This window comes from Lepisosteus platostomus, chromosome 2 (assembly GCF_059453375.1).
Source record: "Lepisosteus platostomus isolate fLepPlt1 chromosome 2, fLepPlt1.hap1, whole genome shotgun sequence".
Classification (NCBI taxonomy): Eukaryota; Metazoa; Chordata; class Actinopteri; order Semionotiformes; family Lepisosteidae; genus Lepisosteus; species Lepisosteus platostomus.
Window position 1 is genome coordinate 54,286,296 of NC_142612.1, and position 21,351 is coordinate 54,307,646.

Genomic DNA, 21,351 nt, shown 5'->3' on the forward strand with positions numbered 1-21,351 from the left:
ATTGCTCAAGAAAAACTGTAGGCTTTAACATTTGATATGATTCACCCTTCATGAAGAGGCCAGATCTCACAATGTCTGTGTGGTCAGAGTGAAGGCTGCTCTGTGAGGAAGAGCTGTTGATCTTCCCCTCTGTCGCTCCTGAGGTGAGGTGATATCAGTAACCCTGTACTGATCTCTGCTGAGGGAGAGAACCTGCTTATCAGCTGAGCAGGTATACAGTAATTATTCACATAGAGAGTCACTACAGGAGCAATGGAAAGTCTAAAGAGTTTGGGTCTGACGTTAGTGTGTGAGTAGTAATTCATAATTATAAACAATAATTAATATTTAAAATCAATAATTTTAAAGAATGTATCAATCATTATTAATAAACTCTTAATGATGTTCAAGAATAAAGACTTTTAAGAGTGTATTAATGGAACACAAGAGCTGACAACAATAATTACTCTATATGAATAAAAATATTGTATTTCTAAATTGAAATAAAAAGGAATTTTGCCTTTCCAATCTCTTTTAAATGACTATTTGTTTTAGATCTGCTGTTCTGCTGTCTCCCAGTCATCTCTTTGTCAATGAGACGAGTGAATCCAGGAGAGAATGTGACCATTCAGTGTGACCTCACTGATCCTCGTATTCACTGGTACAGACAGAGCCCAGGACAGCTGCCCCTGGCCATCGTGCACACCCTGTCATCCACATATACAGACGCATGGTACTTCAATGGCTTCGGACATCATTACTCTCTGGCAGCTCATAACAGGCTGTTCATCCACAATGTTACGGCAGAAGATTCTGGGATATACTACTGCGCCAGGAAGGAGGACGACACTCTTACTTTTCACAATGGAACTGAACTGAATGTCGCAGGTAGGTTACTATTTCTGTCTCCTGTTGTTGAAGACATGACTGCAGGCGCACTGCTTCTGTATCAAGATTAGTCACTAATTGTAAGGGAAAAATATTTTGCTGAATTTATAATGCCTTAATTCAAGTGAAAATGAAGATATTCTGGTGAATTTATTAATTTAATATAAAGAGTTATTTCTGGTGTTGTCCTCTTTACAAGTACTGATATTTTTGCAATACTGCATTAATCAATTAGAGCCTCTGTACGGAGTACAGGAAATCAGCAGGAAAAAAAAGTTATATCGAGGGAACGATTTACAATTCGTGCGCACGAAATAACTTAATCGTTCCCTCGTTTTCTTTTATTCGTGCGCACGAAATAATATTTTCTCTTTCCTTTGTTTTATTTCTCACGGTAGTCACACGCACATACTGTATAGAAAGTTTCTAAAATGCCGAGATTATCCCCGGCTCGTAACTACAATTTTATCATACACTAGTTAACACGTTACTGTTTCTTTATATTAGTATAATAATGCCTAACTATCAGACAGTGCTGTAGATTAGGATACTGGATAGAGATGAACTGATTAAGGGGATGAGTTATTAGGGCATTGTAGCTACTGTACTCTTGAACTACTAGCTAGGACTGCACCTCTCTTTTCACTGCTAGTGCCACACCTGTCCTTGTGAAGGAAAGAGAAAACGTTATTCCGTGCGCACGAATTAAAGAAAACGAGGGAACGATTTAGCTATTTCGTGCGCACGAATTGTAAATCGTTCCCTCGATATAACTTTTTTTTTCCTACTGATGGCCCCTCCCGGGCTCCTCACCCTTGCATTAATTTCCTTTAGTTTAAAAATAAGATGTTTTCCTGAACTGAACACATTTCCACACATGAATCTCCTGCCCAATTGCAATGTAAATCCACCTTTAATTTTATGGAGCAGTTAAGACACACAGACTGAACGATAATTGCAAGATTCTTCTGTTCCCTGAAAATGCTACTTTTACTAAAGTGTTTTAAAATCACCCGAGGCTACAAGGACACACTTTAAGTACTAGGTGTAATGAATTAACACAAGCAACAGCAGAGGTTATTTATCGTGTAAATCAGCAACTTGCCTTGTTCTTGAATTGTCCTTAATGACAAATGTTTGAAAACAGCTTCTAAAGTTTTTCAGTTACACAAAGTACACAATTATCTTTATTTATATAACAGACAGAATCGGATATAATAATGTTATCAATATAATGCATTGTCTTTTGTTAAGATGTTTCATTCCTAATATTGCAAAAACCCTATGGAAGCCCGTTTCCGCCAGGGTGTAAAAAAAAACGCGGTGTGGTAACGGGCTTCCATACAAAACAGTGTTTCAAGCTGAAATTAGTTTTTAATTCTTATATACAGGTGTTTATTCCAACAGAGATGAAGGTAAAAAATAAATCAAACACAAGACTGAACATCCTTACGTTGTAAAAAATACACTGTATTTCGAAGTGTGCATGTCGTCGTTGAGTTGTCTAATTTCAATATAGCCCTGTAGGTCCTGTGTGATGGAATTCTTGTATTTCAAGTAAGAACTGAAAACAGGATTTCTTTCACCTGAAGCGAGTAAAGACATCTCTGGAATTTTATCCTCTGAAGACAAACTTACTGTATCTCATATGAATGAGACATTGATGGTGTAATTTCTACATTATTGATGCACTAATGCTTTAAGGAAATTATGAATATAGACCGAAGTGAATGACAGCGTACAGGGCTGTAGTATCAGCTCTGTTTATGTATTTCCATTGTTTCAATAATGCCTGAATTGAAAAGAGCAACACATCTTCCTCAATATCTAATTCTAATTCAGAAACAATAGAACGATTGCACAAACAAAAAGATCATACACTCTCCAGTCAGTCCCAGTGTTTCCTTAACTTCAGTTGACCTCTATTTTCTGCTTACTTTATGAACTTGTCTTCATTGGAGCTTCAGTTCTGTGAAAATGGAACATGTTTTCTTCTGTCCTGAAGCAGGTAGAAACTGCAGCGATGGTGAGAAATTATTTCGCTTGTCAGACCTGAAATATTGGTAGGAACGAGCTGTAAAGGTTCTAATACAAATATACACATTTATGTATTTGATACACATTTAGAAAAGAGAAATTAAGTTAACAACTTTTCACAAAAGTGTGTTGAGAAAATAGTGACATACAAATTAAATAAATACAGTTTTTCAGTAAAGTATTGTAAATGTGTGGTTTAAGAAAATTTGTCATTCAATTGTGTTTATATAGATATCAAGAGTCTTCTTTCTCATGCAGTATGTGCTGTTTTTAATTAATAATATGTTAAAACATCAAAGTAGCTGAAATAGAAGAACATAAATTTCGATACATGAGGTGAAATGTGTACCAGTGAATTTGTGTTCACTAGTACTAAGATTATAATAGAATATTTTTTGCCATTAAATCATAATTGATAATATATGAATATAAAATACAGAGAAATAAGGTTTCTAACTTCATCATCATCATTATCATCAGTGATTTGTGATAAAAATATTTTTAGATCCCATATTAAATAACTGGTTTAGTTTTTAAAACGAAACACATCTGTGATCTCTGTGTCTTTTATAGCTATTCTAACAACACCAGCAATCTAAACAAAATTATAAAAAAATAATTATTTATTAAAATCTTTCAGTGTCACTCCAGATTCCTGCATTCCCATTTTCCACTGTACTGGTCAGCACAGATCCTGTCCCTGTGTCCTCAGGCAGTGCAGCTGTGGTCCAGCCCTGCTGTCAGTGTCCAGTCCTGTGGGCAGTGCTGGGAGTCCTCTCTGTGCTCCTGCTCTGCAGTGTGGCTGCTGCTGTGAGGGGGAGAGGTGGGTACAGTCCTGGGGTCACTCAGTTAGGGGAGAGGTGGTACAGTCCTGGGGTCACTCAGTTAGGGGAGGTGGTACAGTCCTGGGGTCACTCTGTGAGGGGTAGTACAGTCCTGGGATCACAGTCCTGCAGGGAGACTGGAGGGCAGCCTGTGCAGCAAAGCTGATGGGGGTTCATCTGCTCCTCTGTTACAGGGGGGAGATCCCAGCTCCAGCAGCACCCTGAGACTCGGGTGCGAAAGGAGAGCAGAGAGGCTGTGGGGGCTGAAGGACACTATCAGGTGAGCAGTGGGGATAAGTCCTCACACACTGCCTGTGTCTCTGGGCTGCCAGGCTGAGTGGGGTCTGGGCTTGTAGATGATAAAATTGATTTCAGAAATTTACTTTTCTGTCAGCTGCAATGTAATATTTCTAATTCAATTGCCTGATTTATTAACTATTTGCTGGATTGATTGATTGATCAGTGCATTAGCCCATCTCCCTCAGTGTCCTCTCAGCCCCTGTGTGACAGCAGCAGTGACCTCTGACCTGTGTTGCAGGAGCTCTCTCATAGGGACACTGCAGTGTATGAGCTCTGTGGGACTCAGCATCAGCACAGGACACAGTAGAGCAGAGCTGCCACTCTGGAGCTGCACAGCAGGAGGACACAGCTGGAAGAAGAGAAGAAGAGACAGAAGCACAGAGGAGATGGTTTTGCTGTGTAGCACTCTGAGAACACAGCAGAAACATGGCCGCACTAATGATCTTATTCGGTTATACCGATCCAGAGTCTACTGAGCTGTACAGATCCCTCCTTAATCGAAACTGCAGAAAATTGAAGTCAGAAATTGAGCCATTTATTCCACCTGTCAATAGAGGGCGCTGCCTCTTTCTTTTACGAGATGACTGGAGTGTTTTTAACAGTCGGCATTAAACACCCAGTTATCAATCTTGACACTATCTCCTCTCATCTGTGGCTCTCAAACCTCTGTATCTGTGTATTTCTCGAGACAGCTTTTCATGTAGACATGAGAAGTTATTCAAACTGTATGTAGACCAGTTTCAGGGACCGGATTGAAGTTGTCTTTCAGATTTCACAAGGTCATGGTCAAAGTGTTGTAGTAGCAATAAAAGCTGAACAAATACTTGTGTATCTGCAACATCTTCTGCTTCATTTAATCATTATTTGAATAAGAAGAGATTGCAGCTACTAACAGATGTGTTACCTGAAATGTATTATTCCGAAAGAAAATAAATCTCTTTTGTAGGAGAGTGTCTGATACCTTGTCTTTCCAGTATGTGTCTGCTCATCATAAAGATTACACATATCGAGAGGAAGGAAGAAATTTCCATGAGATCATTTACATCTTATAGACATGGTATGGAAGCAATTAAAAAGGCAACCCAAAAGTTATGATATATAGTTAACAGTGTATCATTGAAATCAAAGTGTGTAATGTTAATATTGTATAAAACACCAGTTAGGGGTCATTCAGTACAGAGTTCAATATTTGGACATCAAGTAATATGTAAAACATTGCTGCTCTGAAATAAGTCCAGAGAAAAGCAGCAGATAGTCTCCTTGACTCTGAATAATCAGAAAGTCTTATACTGACAGGCTGAAAGATCTTGGTCCTTTTAGTCTTGAACAGAGAGGATTATGAGGGAGAGGCAGGGAATCCTGCTTTGGTAGGATTCTTCAAGCACACCTAACAGAACAGAACTACTCATTTATACCAGAGGTGTCCAGCTCAGTTTGTTGAGGGCCTGGTGTCTTCTGTTTTTTGGTCTGACATGAGTAGTTAATTAAGTAATTAACCTAATTATTTTCTTAATTAGACATATAAAGGATTTTTCTAAAGGCCACTTACTGCTTAAAAAATAAAATTCAGTAAAAGTACAGTTATTTGTTATAAATCATCTTCACACCTGGTTAGATTAGAATGTTAATGAAATAATTACCGCAGTCATGTAACAGAGCTTGAATGGAACAAAAACTTCAAGAGGCAAGGTCATCCAGATGCTCAGTTCGTGACACATGCTTTATACTCGGAGATCCAACCTGAGTGTTCATCAGTGAGAGAAATGCTTGCACATAAAGTATCTCCAATGGAAAAGTACTGCAGAGCCTGTTTGCTTACAGCCAGAGCAGATGAGTGTTGGACACAGTGTGTTTAAACTTCCTCTGTTGGTTTCACAGAAAGGCGGTTTCTACTGCAGGTGGAGTCAGTACCGATTAGCACCAAGACGCAGTGATCTGTTTACACTAAAAGTAGACGTAATTTAAACATGTTTACTAACCTCTGCAAGAAGATGAAAACTGGACTGGTCCTCACGTGCGAGTATGGAGAGAACATCTTTTACTGGGCTTCGCTCATTTCTGATGCTGGGAGAGACCTGCCATACAGTACATGTTCACAGCAGGTGGTGTTATTTCTGCTCCTTTGATAAATGCCTGAAGATGTTGTGGAAGGACAAAGCAGGGTGTTATTGAAGGTTTTCTAAAACAAGTACAGTAGCTTAGAGAGTTAGGTGTTTAAAAACTCCTCAATGACTGCAAATCTTCAAATCCATTTTTATATTTCATTCCTGATCTCCAGAAGTATACATGTTGATCTTTCTCATTTTAAGAAATGTTTGTGTGACAAGTTGGAAAATGAAATGATTTGATTTCAGTTGCAGGTTTGTTTTTCTGCGGCCTGTTTGTTCACTGTTTAACACTGAGTCCTCACACTGGGGAAACTGTGATTCTCCAGTGTTCTTTCAAGGGGATTTATACTTACTGGTACAGACAGCAGCCAGACCAGTCCCCACTGGTCATACTGCAGGTTCTGAGACCTGACTATCACCTGGCCATCTACTACAACGGGTTTGGGACACGAAATTCACTGGGACCAGATAGCAGCCTGTCCATCCGTAACATTTCCCATGAGGACTCAGGAATGTACTACTGTGCTAGGAGAGAGAACAACGCTTTTGTGTTCAGCAACAGCACCACACTGAGTATCAGTAGTACCGGTAAGACCACTCTCTTGCTATTCACTGAAACTGGAATCAGTTAGATCTCATAAGTATGTATAATTAAAAAAGCAGTCAAAAGACTTCTGAATTAATAATTTAAAATATGAGACAAATTCTCAATTCTTAATTCCAAATTAAAAAACATGGTAGTTAATTTTCGTATTGTCCAATCTTTTAAAAAATTATATGCTGTTGTTTGATGATGATAAAGATTTCAAAACAGTGTTTCAATTGTGTTTCATGAGGACTCACTCTGACAATCAATGGTACTATAGATTTATTTCTACTTTATAAATCAATTGTATATTCCTAAAAATGCAGAATATCCTGAAATTTAGCACAACGTGTTATAATATAAGAAGACAGCAATTGTTTTAATGCAACTCGAACAACCTGGATTTGAATGAAAAAGGATCAAACTTTTTTAAACAAATATTTTTTGTAGAATATGAATACGTTCATGTCTGGTATGTTTGTGTATACGAAAAAACTAAAAAGACAGTCTTATGCCTTCAAGAAGATATTCAGGATTTCAGATAATGAGCATGTCTTTTTGTGCTGTAAAGTGTCTTAGTTTTATTGTGATCTAGTTGTGGTACAAAAAGAAATAAAATTGACAAGTGTTTAAAAACACTCTTCTACAACAGGCTGCAGCTGAAGATCACTTTAGCCCATATATATCTTAAAATGAAGGGTTTCTCCTTAGCCCTTGAAACAGACCCAGAATACTGATATGCGGTAATGTGAGTATCAGTGGGGATATTATTATCCTCATTAATTTCCATTAATCCTAATTTAATCAGTCTTCAGGAAACATTTATTTTACTGAAATCTAAGTAAAAGTCAGAAGTGAAGGAAAAATTACACAAATTAAAATATCTAAAATATATAAACTCTCTCATGAGAGACACACAAATATAAATTGAAGTAATAACTATAAGTGTTATACGGTTTTAAACATAATTTCTAGAAATATTATCTACATTTCTTCTTCTTCCACACACACACCATCCCTGCTGTTCCTGTTTTTTTTTCTTGTGCCTGATTAACAGTCTAAATCTTTGGTTTAATCTTCAAAACGAACTCATTTAATCTTCCCTAACCATCTGGGAGAGAAGACATGTTCGTGCTCGACAGGTCTTAAAATTCAGTTATGTTTTGCTAAAAATAAACTAATATTTTTGTCAGTTATTTCAGTAATCGAAAACACAGTTTTGTACTGGTCTTTCCTGTACAGTTTACCTTATCTATGATTTTAGAAAAAAAGGTGTTAAAACTTTGAAATGTATTAACAAAAATATTTTTGCTTTAATGAGAAATTCTTGAACATAGGATGCACTTTCTCTCTATACTGATGGTTAAACACCCTGGTATTCCTTTCAGATTACTGGTGCAGAATCCTTCTTAACTGCCTGTCCCTCAGTCTGTTTGTCAGTCGTTCTAAAATCTTCTGAGATGACTTCAGTCTCTTTCATTCCCACTGTCCACTATACTGGTCAGCACAGATCCTGTCCCTGTCTGTCCTCAGGCAGTGTGGTCCAGCCCTGCTGTCAGTGTCCAGTCCTGTGGGCAGTGCTGGGAATCCTCTCTGTGCTCCTGCTCTGCAGTGTGGCCGCTGCTGTGAGGGGGAGAGGTGGGTACAGTCCTGAGGTCACTCTGTGAGGGGAGAGGTGGGTACAGTCCTGGGGTCACTCTGTTAGGTTGGCTGGGTGTGGAGTCAGGGGTTGTTTTATGTGCTCCTGGCTGTGGGCAGTGCTGAGAGTCCTCTCTGTGCTCCTAATCTTGAGTGTGGATGCTGCTGTGAGGGGGAGAGGTTTTTTATGGTTGTTTTATGGGACAGCAGGATATGGGGATCAGTGTTGAGGGGAAATTAATCCTGGAGAGCACTCCTTATGTTTGAAGTGTTATTAGGGAGCAAAACTGAGGATCCTATTGAGGTGAAAGAAGGTATGAGATAATAATTACAAAAGGTAAACAAAATGCCTTATAAGCCATTTTAATACCAATAAGCCAGTTCTAGTGATGCTGCACTATTATTTACACAGTGAGCTGACAATTAATTCAGGGTGACTTACAATTATCAAAACATAGTAAGACTTAGTAGCTACAACAGCCTCCACCTTGTATTTGCAGCTCTCAAGACAGAAGTTTTGGAACAAAGGTGCTTTTTTAAAACGAGCAACAACTGCTGAGCAGGCTTTTACGTGCGGTTTACCACCAGCCTGCTTCTCTCTTCAGTCACATGGCAACGCCGTGTGGTTTCTCCTGCTGCCTGTTCCTTCACCATGCGGCTATTTGTGAGCTGCTGATAGAGAGTCAGCACTGGGCCCCAGCAGGGCTGCTGAGCTGAGTGACCAGAGAGGAGGCTGCTGGCTGTCACAGTCCTGGGGCCACTCTGTGAGGGGAGGGGTGCTACAGTCCTGAGGTCACTCTGTGAGGGGAGAGGTTGTACAGTCCTGGGGTCACTCTGTGAGGGGAGAGGGTGTACAGTCCTGGGGTCACAGTCCTGCAGAGAGACTGGAGGGCAGCCTGTGCAGCAGAGCTGATGGGGGTTCATCTGCTCCTCTGTTACAGGGGGGAGATCCCAGCTCCAGCAGCGCCCTGAGACTCAGATGCGAAAGGAGAGAAGAGAGGCTCTGGGGGCTGAAGGACACTATCAGGTGAGCAGTGGGGATCAGTCCTCACACACTGCCTGTGCCTCAGGGCTGCCAGGCTGAGTGGGAACTGGGTTTAGAGATTATAATATTGAATTCATTTCCAATATAATATTTCTACTACTGTTTTAATATGCCTTTCAACGCAAGCATCCATTTTTAAATGCTCTAAGACAGTGGACACCATCTTAAAATTTGAGTAGTTGCCCGATTGATTGATTCATTGATCAGTGTGTTAGCCCTTCCATTTCCCCTTAGTGTCCTCTCAGCACCTGTGTGACAGCAGCAGTGACCTCTGACCTGTGTTGCAGGAGCTCTCTCACAGGGACACTGCAGTGTATGAGATCTGTGGGACTCAGCATCAGCACAGGACACAGTAGAGCAGAGCTGCCACTCTGGAGCTGCACAGCAGGAGGACACAGCTGGAAGAAGAAAAAAAGAGACAAAAGCACAGAGGAGCTGTAATGTTCTCACTCAGATCAGCAATAGAAAAAGTATTTTTATCACAGCATGGCAAAAAGGAGCAATTATTTTGGATTTCTGATCTCACACTTGACCTCACAAGTGTCTTTAAAAATTCAGTCGTTATTTAACTTCTGTTATTTTTTAGCTGGAAATCTGTCGATTTGAGCTCCTCTAACCAGTTGGCAGTTTGTGATGACCCAACACGATTGTGTACTGGAGTCTTCCAGTGGAGTCTTCTTAGGTGAGTTTGCTGATTTTCTCTCATTCTTATCCCTTACATTTAAAAGGATCCTTATTCTAGGGGACTTTAATATACACATTGATTCAACTTCCTCCAGTCTGGCTAAAGACTTCCTTTCTCTTTTGGGATGCTTTGACCTTGCTCAGTTTGTTTGTACCCCTACACATAACAAAGGACACACCTTAGATCTAATTATTGCAAATGACTCCTTTGTCTCCCACTGCTCCCCCCTTGATCTAGGCCTCTCTGACCACTTAGCCATTCTCTTCAATCTGGAATTACCTGTTTCTAACACTTCCCCCTCACGCTCTGTAAATTTCCGCAACTGGCGATCAATTGATCACCCAAGGTTTGCAAATTCTGTTCTGTCCTCCTTATCCTGTTTCTCTTCCTCTGACCCTCTAGAGGACAAAATACAGTTACTTGACAATGCTCTTTTATCTACCCTCGACACCTTTGCTCCTTTAAAAACTCGAACCATCTCCTTCTCTCGCCCTGCCCCCTGGTACAATGACCATCTGCGTTCCATGAAGGCAGCCTCTCGCAAACTTGAGCGTAGGTGGCGTCTTTCCGGCCTAAATGTACATTATCAGGCCTGGAGAGATTACTTATCTGATTATAAGGTTACTATAGAGTCTGCTAGATCCACCTACTTCTCTCACATCATTGAAAATCACCAAAACAATCCCAGACATCTTTTCTCCACCATCAACAGACTGCTCAAGCCAAACTGCCCCACCACATTACCTGCCTCATCACAACTTTGCAACACATTCTTAGATTTCTTTAGTTCTAAGATTGACAACATCCGGCATCACATTCTCTCCACTACGGATATAATTTCCACACCTCCTCCCTCCTCATCCAACTTCTCTGGTTCCCGTCTCTCCAGCTTCTCTCTTCTTGACTCAGCATCCCTAAACAAACTAGTTACGCGCATGAAACCCACCACATCTATTTTAGATCCCATTCCCACCACTTTATTCCAGTCCTGTTTCTCTTCTCTCTGTCCCATTGTCCTCAATATAATACATGAATCCTTGAGCACCGGCATTGTACCAACGGTCCTCAAAACTGCTGCTATTACCCCAGTGCCAAAGAAGCCTAACATGGCTCTCGACAATCTTAACAACTTTCGCCCCATCTCCAACTTACCCTTTCTCTCTAAAATTCTAGAACGTGCTGTCACACTTCAGTTACATAACCACCTCATGACAAACAACCTTTTCGAACCCCTCCAATCTGGCTTCCGTCAACTTCACAGCACAGAAACCGCCCTAGTCAAAGTCACCAACGATCTCCTAATAGCTTCTGATTCTGGTTCTCTTTCCATACTCATCCTTCTTGATCTCAGTGCTGCCTTTGACACTGTTGACCATAACATCTTGCTTTCTCGTCTCGAGACTGTGTTTGGAGTCTCTGACACTGCCCTCAAATGGTTTAAGTCTTACCTCACTGATCGCTGTCACTTTGTCTCTCTCAATGGGTACAGGTCTGAAATTGGTCTTGTCAAGTCTGGTGTCCCTCAGGGCTCAATACTGGGCCCCTTGCTCTTCAGCATTTACATGTTCCCACTTGGTCAGCTTTTAAGATCACATGGCCTCAGCTTTCATTTTTACGCTGACGATACTCAAATATACATCCATACCAAACCCGACACTGATGTGGCTGTCTCTATTCTATCTAATTGCATCTCTGACATAAAAATTTGGATGACTCAAAACTTCCTTCATCTTAACTGTGACAAGACTGAAGTCATGCTTATTGGTACCCCCCATCAACTTCGCAAAGCCAGTCCTGTAACCCTGTCTGTAGATGGCTCTGTACTTGAGCTCCAATCAAAATTGAAAAACCTTGGGGTTATATTCGATTCTGGCTTAACATTCGACCCACATGTACAGCATACTGTCAAAACATCTTTTTTTCACCTCAGAAATATCGCAAGACTACGCCCTATGCTATCATTAACTGTGGCTGAAAAGCTGATCAACATATTTGTATTCTCTCGAATTGACTACTGCAATGCTCTACTCCCTGGGGTATCTAAATCTACTCTGAACAAGCTGCAGTATGTCCAAAATTCAGCAGCCAGAATCCTGACCAGATCTAGTGCAAGTGTTCACATTACTCCTATCCTGGAGTCCTTGCACTGGCTTCCGGTCAAATTCCGCGTAGACTTTAAAATCCTCATGCTCACCTACAAGGCTTTACATGGCTTGGCACCTCAATACCTGTCTGAACTTTTATCGCCCTACTCCCCACCTCGCAACCTCCGCTCTTCAAATTCTGCCCTCCTTACTGTCCCCCAAGCCCGTCTACATTGTATGGGCGACAGGGCCTTCTCCTGCTATGCCCCCAAGCTCTGGAACTCCTTGCCCAAGGATATTAGAGAGTCACCTTCTCTAAACTCCTTCAAATCCAGACTCAAAACCCTCCTTTTCAGAAAAGCCTTTACTTAACTGGTTCCATTCTTCACCCCTCTGCTCTTCTTAATACCATCTTCCACGGTCTCCTCTATTGTTATTGTTGTATTGCTGTAATTATAATTGTGTCCTGTCTTGTGAAATTTTCTTATTTATTGTTGTAGTCTTCTTATTTATTGTTATTGTCATCCTGTAAAGCGCTTTGAGAAGCCACCTTTAAAGGCGCTATATAAAATAAAGTTTATTATTATTATTATTATTATTACTGTATCCTGAGGTCAGCGTGAGCAGTTCCATCACATGAGGGCTGATGTCATTTGTCTGTGCCCTGAGCATCCACGTTTGGCAATATTAGCAGGATGCAGGTTACAGTGTGTGCTGAATGATACTGGTGCCACTGTTCACTTTCACACCTTGGTTAAGGTTGGGAAGTTCTAATGGCTGCTGACTTGAGCAGATTTTCAATGCTAGTTATTCTGGACCTAACTGCTGCCTTTTGGCAGCATCAATCAAGATAATCTTTAGAATCAACCAGGCCCTATGACAGCCTAAATCTGATTTGTTTAATCGACAGCAATGCAATAGGATTAGTGACTTTATGACTTTTTAGGTACTGTATGTATAGTGATGCCACTGGGATCTATCTTAGAACCCTTATTAATTACTGTAGCATTTTTGTAATCTTCGTTTGAGCAGTAGAATTCATGGCGTTAGTGTTCACTGTAGTGCTTAAATGCAACTTCTTTTATAAAAATGTAATTCTAAATGTATACTCATTAAACCTACAGTACTGCTGATTCAGCCACTTGTATACTTTCATCATTTCTGACAGATAACATGAATGAAACTGAATGGCTCTGAATGTAACTACAGTATGACATTACTATTGTTCTTTGTCTGTACTCAGCAGTTGCACAAGATGGATAGCTTTGAATGGAGCATTGAAGGAAAAGAGATTAAACAACTAAGATCATAAATCCGAGAACTGTGTTTGACCACAATAGCTGAAAGTGTCTTTCATTTGCACACTAGTTCTTGCCTGTAGACTGTTCCTTTGTCGTATACAGATAAATGAATGCATTTTTTTTTAGGTAGAATTGTTTTTAAATGCTCTTTTTTGACTATTTCCCATGGTGAATTAGTCTCTTAACCTCACTTGTTTCTATGCTTTCTGGCTCTTTTAAAGCACAACTCGTGCTGAAGTTCCTGCTGTGTTGGGAGACAAGGAAGAGTTCATCATCACAAGACAGGCAGCTTATTTTCGGGCTGTTTACAGCGGATCGGTCCGCTCTGTGACCTAGCACATCATATATTAAGACTGGCACAATTAATATACACAGATGAATAACACATGTCCATCCATCACCAGAAAGACTCGTTAGTCTGCAGGTTTCATTAGCCTGCAGCCCGAGACAGGACTAAACCCTTTCTTTAAAAACTCATCAATGAACTCTGACCGTCACCCAACCTGTGATTGGATCATTTTGATGTCAGTAATGACTGGTCTATTTAGCCTAGAAATGGTCTATATAGGATGAGAGTTTGATTGGACGGTCATTTCCTAACAGTCACGAAAGAGGGTTGAACCCGAAAGATCATCCAATCACTTCTTGGGGTGACGGTCGGTCACAGAAAGGTACTTGGCGGTACTGATCAACTGAGCTCTCTTGAAAGCTGAAAGGAAATAAGTCAATAAGATGATCATAAGGTAGGTTGTTGTACTGTTGTCCTGAAAGAATACTTTTTTCATATGTTGGTGGCTGAACTTCTACAGCAATACGCTTTTACTGCTTTAGTCAATGTAAAATTCAAAAGATTGTCTGAGACCATTACTACTGGACGTGTGTTATTCACTCAATATTTAACTCCATTTTGTAGTTGCGCTTCATAAACCTGAGAAGGAATGTAAATATGTAGGCTATGTTAATTTATATAGCTTTAAGAACAAAGAACAACGCCCAGACAGTTTATTGGTATACTGTATGTACAGTATGACATGATGCAGCTGGATAACGGTTTTGGGACTGCAACATAAGGACTGGTTTCGTTTTCTAATAGAGTTTTAAGTAAATACTTAAATGTAGTCTCTTAACAGAACACTATTGCATTATTGCTATCCCTTCTGAATATTTATCAAATAAATGTTATAGATATAGCTCTGACTGTCTGTTCAGAAGCTCTTTGTCATTCATTAAATTGATAAATAACTCTATGAGCGGCTTTCCACTCTTAACCAGTGGACTTCCTCTGGTCACCCCCCAAGGCATGGTGCACGAAGGAAAGTCAAGAGTTTACAACTGATAATTTACTAATATCTTGCAATGGAGATACTTTGTGTTACAAATTCTTGTCTGATCTTGATGTGTAGGTTTACAGTTACTGGAAATTAAGAGCTGGTTATGTGTTGTCTCCTGGTCTCGCTGCTCTTTCTGGAGTTCAGCCAATCTCGTCAGCAGGCCAGGGCGCTGGTATCAGATCATATTATTTAGTTTTTCCTTTCAGATCAAACGCACCTTTAAATACATATCTTGTTCTTGAGATGTCCTGATATTATTGTCGTGTAGCAGCGCTGGCCACACAGAGCTCCATAGTGTGTGAGATTGTAAGTGTTAACTCACCATTACTGTGTGTGAGTCACAGCCATGAGGGCCTTCGCCCAAAACACCACAAGATCCCCCTGCAGAGCTGCCCGAAACTACTCCCAGGAGAAAACACTGTTAATGGTTTCTTGAGGAAAAACGTGGTTGTCCTGTACAAAATAATCCAGAATCAATTGTTTGTCCATAAATATGAGTGTGCCAGTTCTAGAGGTGACCTTTAGTTCTTTGGTTCCTTTATTTCTTCACACTTGAACTTTTCAGAAACTTTGGTAAAGGTTTATATTGGCATCAACTGTCCATAAAACTTTGTTCTTTCCTTATCTTTTTACTTCTGAGGAAATGCAAGACAGTGTGGTGGAGGATAATGTCATGGCCTGGACATGCAGCTGTCTGTACAACTGTTTCAGTTCTCTTTACTGATGGCCGCAGCAGAATAGTTCTGAAGTTTACAGAACCATTTTGTCTCCTTCTGTAGCAGAAAATGTTTCCATATTTAATGGGCAGTACTTCATCATGCAGCATGACGGTGACTCAAAACTTATGGCCAAAGCAAAACAACTTCCTCAGCGCTGCATATGTGTGGTTAAGTAGGGCCTAGTATGGTACTGGACAGTAATCTGTGATATTCCACAGCTGGTTTATTTTGTATAACAAGTTTATAGTGCCTGTTCACAAGAGGTACATACCATTACATACCAGGCTGGAATTTCACACACAAATTTGGTGTGGCTCTTGTCTTTATTAGTGCTTGAGTCTTGTGGAACACGTGTGGATTTTGCTTTGTGTTGGTCAGAATATATTAGTTCTATTGGAGATACAGCAAGAGATGGCGTTATGGACCGAATATTATTCTTTGGACCTAATATTAATAATTGATCAACACGGGAACCCTATTTTTAAGATTGTTCATTCTGTTAGGGTTAGGGCCTAATGGTCCAAAAATGGTTTGGAGAGAAGCAGGTTGTGTAATGGCCTGGTCATCTCAAACTGGTTTGTGGCCTTTTGTGGGCATTAAAAATAATATAGATTAAAAATCAGATTTGGCCACCATTTTGGTTGACATAGTACTGTACATACATTTTTTCTCTCCCTGAATCAGTAGTACTGTAGGTTTAATTAGTATAAATTTAAATCTAACATCTTTTCTCTCCCAGTATATCCACCTAGTGAGGGAACAAGTAATAGGTTTATTTCAGGCCGAAAAGAGAAGAAAGAAAACCCAAACTTTTGGCCGTGGAGCCTTCTTCAGGTGTGTTGGAACCAGAAGAAGGCTCCATGGTCGAAACGCTGTGTTTTCTTTTTTTTAATATACCAAAAATATTTCATTATAAAGCCAATCTATCTGCAGTTCTGCTTGTTATTCCAGTAAGATAAAACTACACCAGTCACAGGCAAGTACATCAAACAGCTGTCCTCCCACACAGGCAAGCGCTCCCGCATTCCCACGAGCTCTTCCTGTCCTAAATGTGCACGCACCAATCTTCCCTCTATTTAAACCCTCGCCAGACCCCATTTCAGTGCTCAGGATTGAGATTCTCTCCCTGAGCTTCGTTCCTAGTTTTCAATCTGTGATACTTCTGTTTGACTCCTGGATTTTGACCCTGCTGTTCTTCTACTACGCCTTAGCCTCCCGACATACAGTACCCAGTATTCAAAGACAAGCAGTCTTACCCTGTAATCTGTACAGGCTGGGAGGCCTGGTGAGACCCACATCTCTGAAGGGTGCTGTCAAAAGGTTTGCATTCCTGTGCAGTGATTTACACTGTCGACTACAGTTTGTTTTTGCAAGTGCAAGTATTCACATGTCTGCATAGGCAGTGTCGTGAACTGCCTGCTCTGACTGCAGACTTGTCCTGGAGACGAACTTGACTGAAAACGTTGAACATTATTGTTTTCTGTTTAATAATTACCTTTTTGAGAAAATATTAACACTCACCAGTTCCTTCACAAGAAGGCCCATCTGTAGGCCCACTGCAGGAATGACTGTGTGAAACAGAAATATTACAGTACTTACATGCTCCAAAATCTTATTCACTCCTGTATTCCACTCAGAAGTCACTCCAAGAGGATAAACAGAGTTCTGACTTGATCTTGGGGGAATAAAAAGTGAACAACCATGAACTAAACTTTGCTTTTCTGCGGTGCATTACCTGTTGCAGGTTGAAAAGTACTGTCAAACTGCTTTTTTGCTGTTCTCCTGTACCTGACAAATGACAAATAGTGTCAGACTAAACAGCCTATCAGATCACCCTGTTTTTTTCATGTCAAAGTCTACTGTTGCTTTCAGGTTTGTGTGCGACTGTAGAGCTCTCAAACATCTAGACAGTGTTCTTTGTTACAGGAGCAAGGATGGAGTATAATAAAATATATATGTAAAATATATTTAATTTGATAGTGCAGTGGATCTGTTTGTCTCTGTTCTTTTCACTAAATTTGTTGTATTGGTGAATAGTAAACTTTTGGATAAAGTTGACCAGTTTCTGAGAAAAGTACCCCATGTAGAACATTTTATCAACCATATTTGATTTATCAAAAACATTTAAATGTTTTGTAATTAATCTGGATTATCAAGCTTTTCTTTTTTCAAGTTTTTACATTTGTTCAAAGTCTGAAATAAACATCACCGCTGAGGGAGAATTTTATGTATTGTAAAATTGTCTAGCATAATAAATAGTATAAACTTTATAGCTATCCACTTGCAAATAGAGGATTATATTTTGTATCACAAAATTTGACAAATTCCATATCTAGCACAAAATGATGAACTTTGTGAAAGTACTGTATGGTCTTCATTTTGTCGCAAACCCCTGGTTTTGCCGTGGGTGAGAGAGAGCAAAAGTTCCCAAGAACTGCGACATGATGCAGCCCTTCCTGCTCACATCTCACTGCAACGACTAATATAGACATAGTTGCAGTTCCCCTTTAAGTCTTTTGGAGTAGTTGTCTATCAGCTTTGTACACTTACATGCCACGATATGGATTTGGCTATACAGTTTATACTGGTAGAGAATGGATGTTAACGCAGATTGCGCTGCCAGCATCGTTGCCAAACGGGGTTCGGAAAGTTTTGCTCTTGACCAGTCATAGTTTAAAATACTCCCGTATCCAATTATATAATTCTGAAAATGTTCATCTTTCTGATATTTGGAAATCCCGTACAGGTAGGTGCAGAATTATTGATCTTCGGCGCTTCAGAGGTCCGTTTTATGACGCGTGTGAGGTCATTGCGGCATATAAAAACATGCAGGCATCCTTTTCACTTTTCCATAAAAACAAACGCACGTGTTCGTGGTGCAAACACACATACGCGGAGAAATTGAGAAAGGCAGTGGCCGAGACGGGAACAAGCGACGAAATTGTTTAAAATCACCAACAGTTAATATTAACTTAATAGTTAACTCTAGGCAATAAAAACTTACTGTCCAAATCTTGTATTTCTTTTAAAGCAGGTTCTAATTGAAATTGAGAAAATTCTATATAATGATATTGTAGCATTTTCAGGTTCCCTCAGGACAAAGGACTAGTGGAGACGTGATAGTAAACCAAGCGACTTTTTAATTCTCCTATCGAAACTACACAAAACCAAACACAGGATATACAGTACACACACATGAGGAGACTGGCGGAACACGTACAGATCGTTAGGGTGGTAATTCGTTAACAGGCTATACACTTATAAAGCTACACAGGACACTAAAACTACTATAACACTATTTACACATGCAGGGTCAGCTGCTGGTCATCGTGCTGACCCTCACACTCCCCCCCGCCTACAACTCCCAGCCTGCTCCGAGGTACTATGAGTGCCTAGGTGCGCTTCCTCCTCACCACCGGGCGAGGGCGTTACAATATATTGTTACCATCCAAAATTAAAATTATACAGTGATATAAATTTTAGGCCATATCGCCCAGCCCTAGACTCTGATTACTTTAGCAAGGCATTGCACAGGAAACATTTTATTATTATCAAGTTAAATAGGTTATGCATATATATAGTCTATAGTTTTGCAAGACACTGTACTTTTGAGTAGACATACAGTACATTAAGGTGTATAACCTAATTTATTTCTAAAAAAAAACTTTTTTCCAGGTGCTTGCAGTTATCTTTTGTGTTGTCGTTGGCTGGCAGAGTTAAAGGTATGTGGATTGCTAAATATTGCTTTTGATAAACAGTTTTAAAGTCAACAGATTGTTAATTGTTAAACAATTTACTAAACCCAAAAAATAATTCTCTTGGTAAGTTTAGTAAATCCTCTTATCTGGCAATAAGATCTTTTAGAAGACATGAATATATGCATGACTGCAATACAGTATGTTCGTTCACATAAAATAATATAAGAATTGTTTGGGTTACACTAATAATTAAGTTGGTGTTATGCAATCTTCATTTATCTTTTTGCATAAAGTGTTGGTGCTAGGCTAATTGATAGGACATCGACATGGGAATAGATCTATAGAATACATTTCTAACCAAGTTGTGCTGTCAATGTCCTATAGAGCAAAGCTACAGTTAATCTTCTGTGAAATTTCAAATGTGTTGCGTAAAGTACTTCGTGAACAATATGGTTATGGTGTTTTCATTTGAACTTCAAGAAGGAGATAGATTGCTAGATATTAAGCAGAATTTAAAAGGTTAACTTCTCGTAATTCTCAAGTTTTGTGTTTGTATATTCTCTGCTTATGTACAAATTGATTTATTTTATCTTAATTCCAGTTTTTAAATATGACCTTTGATTTACCACTTTAGACTTTTCTTTAAAATTAAGTATTGTTAAATTTATTGTTACAAGAGTCCATAAAGTGAATTTTGTGAATTATCCACTTATATTTTTGATGTGCTGTTCCTTAGCATACAGTATTCACACTATTTGGCCACTGTTCTTTAAGTCATATGTGCTCGTGATAATGTAAAATTAGTTGGTCCCCGCACCATTCCAGTTTCACCATTTGGACCTCAGTCATCGCTCTAGCCTGAACCAAACTCGCTTTATTTAACAACTTGCACTTATTTTTATTTATTGTCATTCACACTTGATAATTTGTGTTTTTGTTTTCAGATCATATCTTGGTTTTCTTTTAACCCACTTATTTTTCTTCAGTCTCTGCACAGAACGTCACAACAGGATTCCAAGGAAGAGCTGTTGTCTTGCCATGTTATACGCCAATTGATGAAACCCAGCTAAAAATATTCTGGTCCTGTACAGGCAAAAGTGTCTATGATTTTGTTCATGGGAAAGATGATCTGTCAGACCAGGACATCCAGTTTAAAAACCGGACTCGCCTGTTTCCAAGTGAATTTAAAAAAGGAATTTTTTCCTTGGAGTTGATCAATCTGAATAAGTGGGATAATGGAGTGTACATCTGTCATGTAAATTTGAAGCAGACAAACATGATACAACCTCTTGTTGAAGGTATTTAACTATTTTTGTATAAACATTTGTTAAATTGTATATTAAAACATTACCTAGGCTTAAGGAAAATAATTTAAGTAAAAACAGGCCTTGCAAAATTCAGATTTTTTAATATGTTTTTGTGTATGATTTGCTCAGTTGTAGCCTCAGAACAACATTAATTACGATTCATTCCATTTCCACAGACTTATGAACACAATCCACTGAACATTTACTGCCACACTAAATTGCATTGTACACTAAATTCTACATTTAAAACTGAAAACATGGTATTTTATTCTAGATTCCATATTAAATAGCAGAACCTCTGTGTGAAGAACTTCATCAGACTTTGTGATCCAAAACATAAAGTATGTTGTACTGATATTCACATTTTTGTATTGGTTATGCTTGAATTGTAGTGATTAATGATTAACTATCTTCTTAATAGGAGTAGTTTTGTATTCTGATTTCCATACTTCCAAACTGCTGGTTATTCTTTTCTGAGGTGATGTAGTATATTTTTAAAATGACCTGTGCTGTCCTGACTTGACTGCAGCAGCTGTTTTCGTCATGGTCTTTCTGCTTCTGCTGTTCACCCTCCCTCCCCAAATTCATCAGGAATTCTTTCACTTTTGTTTTCTGTTCCTCATCTTTTCCCATGTCTCCACCCTATTGCTCTTTTATACTGTACCTTACCATCTGTATACTGTGGCACACCCCAGTTCTTGTTTATTGATCCTTCATATCATAACTTCTCTTTATTCCGTACACTGTACCCAGGTTTCCATGTTCTTAACCAAGCCACCTTCTGTTTATTTTGACAACTGGTAATCAAAAACATTTTGATT

At 39.3% G+C, this 21,351-nt stretch overlaps 1 protein-coding gene and 1 long non-coding RNA gene across 5 annotated transcripts; one reads left to right on the forward strand and one right to left on the reverse strand.

Annotated features, from left to right (window-relative positions):
- Window positions 1–138: 138 nt before the first annotated feature.
- Window positions 139–9,761, forward strand: LOC148676530 (uncharacterized). Of its 3 annotated transcripts, none has more exons than XM_088608504.1 (6): window positions 139–289; window positions 535–867; window positions 2,873–2,893; window positions 3,545–3,727; window positions 3,923–4,008; window positions 9,693–9,761. In XM_088608504.1, exons 1-6 carry the CDS (start codon window positions 253–255, stop codon window positions 9,759–9,761), a joined length of 729 nt encoding a protein of 242 aa, XP_088464630.1. In that variant the 5' UTR covers window positions 139–252. The 3 variants fall into 3 exon arrangements, with proteins under 3 accessions (XP_088464630.1, XP_088464629.1, XP_088464631.1); XM_088608503.1 differs by lacking the exon at window positions 9,693–9,761 and adding an exon at window positions 4,267–4,983 and having other exon boundaries at window positions 150–289; XM_088608505.1 differs by lacking the exon at window positions 9,693–9,761 and adding an exon at window positions 4,267–4,983 and having other exon boundaries at window positions 151–289; window positions 3,617–3,727.
- LOC148676531 (uncharacterized) lies at window positions 862–17,438 on the reverse strand. Of its 2 annotated transcripts, none has more exons than XR_015927222.1 (6): window positions 17,125–17,438; window positions 9,682–9,803; window positions 6,008–6,161; window positions 4,256–4,377; window positions 2,852–2,919; window positions 862–2,796 (listed from the first exon to the last, which is right to left on the reverse strand). It is a non-coding gene; the product is annotated as an uncharacterized LOC148676531 (long non-coding RNA). The 2 variants fall into 2 exon arrangements; XR_015927216.1 differs by lacking the exon at window positions 17,125–17,438 and adding an exon at window positions 16,782–17,113.
- Between the last annotated feature and the right edge of the window lie 3,913 nt (window positions 17,439–21,351).

Bases quoted from the DNA above. Each gene is read 5' to 3' on its own strand.
- LOC148676530 (XM_088608504.1), top strand. From the start codon at position 253: ATGGAAAGTCTAAAGAGTTTGGGTCTGACGTTAGTGT. The intron at 2,894-3,544 runs GTGAGAAATTAT...AAAATCTTTCAG, and splicing joins AGGTAGAAACTGCAGCGATG to TGTCACTCCAGATTCCTGCA. The intron at 4,009-9,692 runs GTGAGCAGTGGG...CCTGTGTTGCAG, and splicing joins GGGCTGAAGGACACTATCAG to GAGCTCTCTCACAGGGACAC.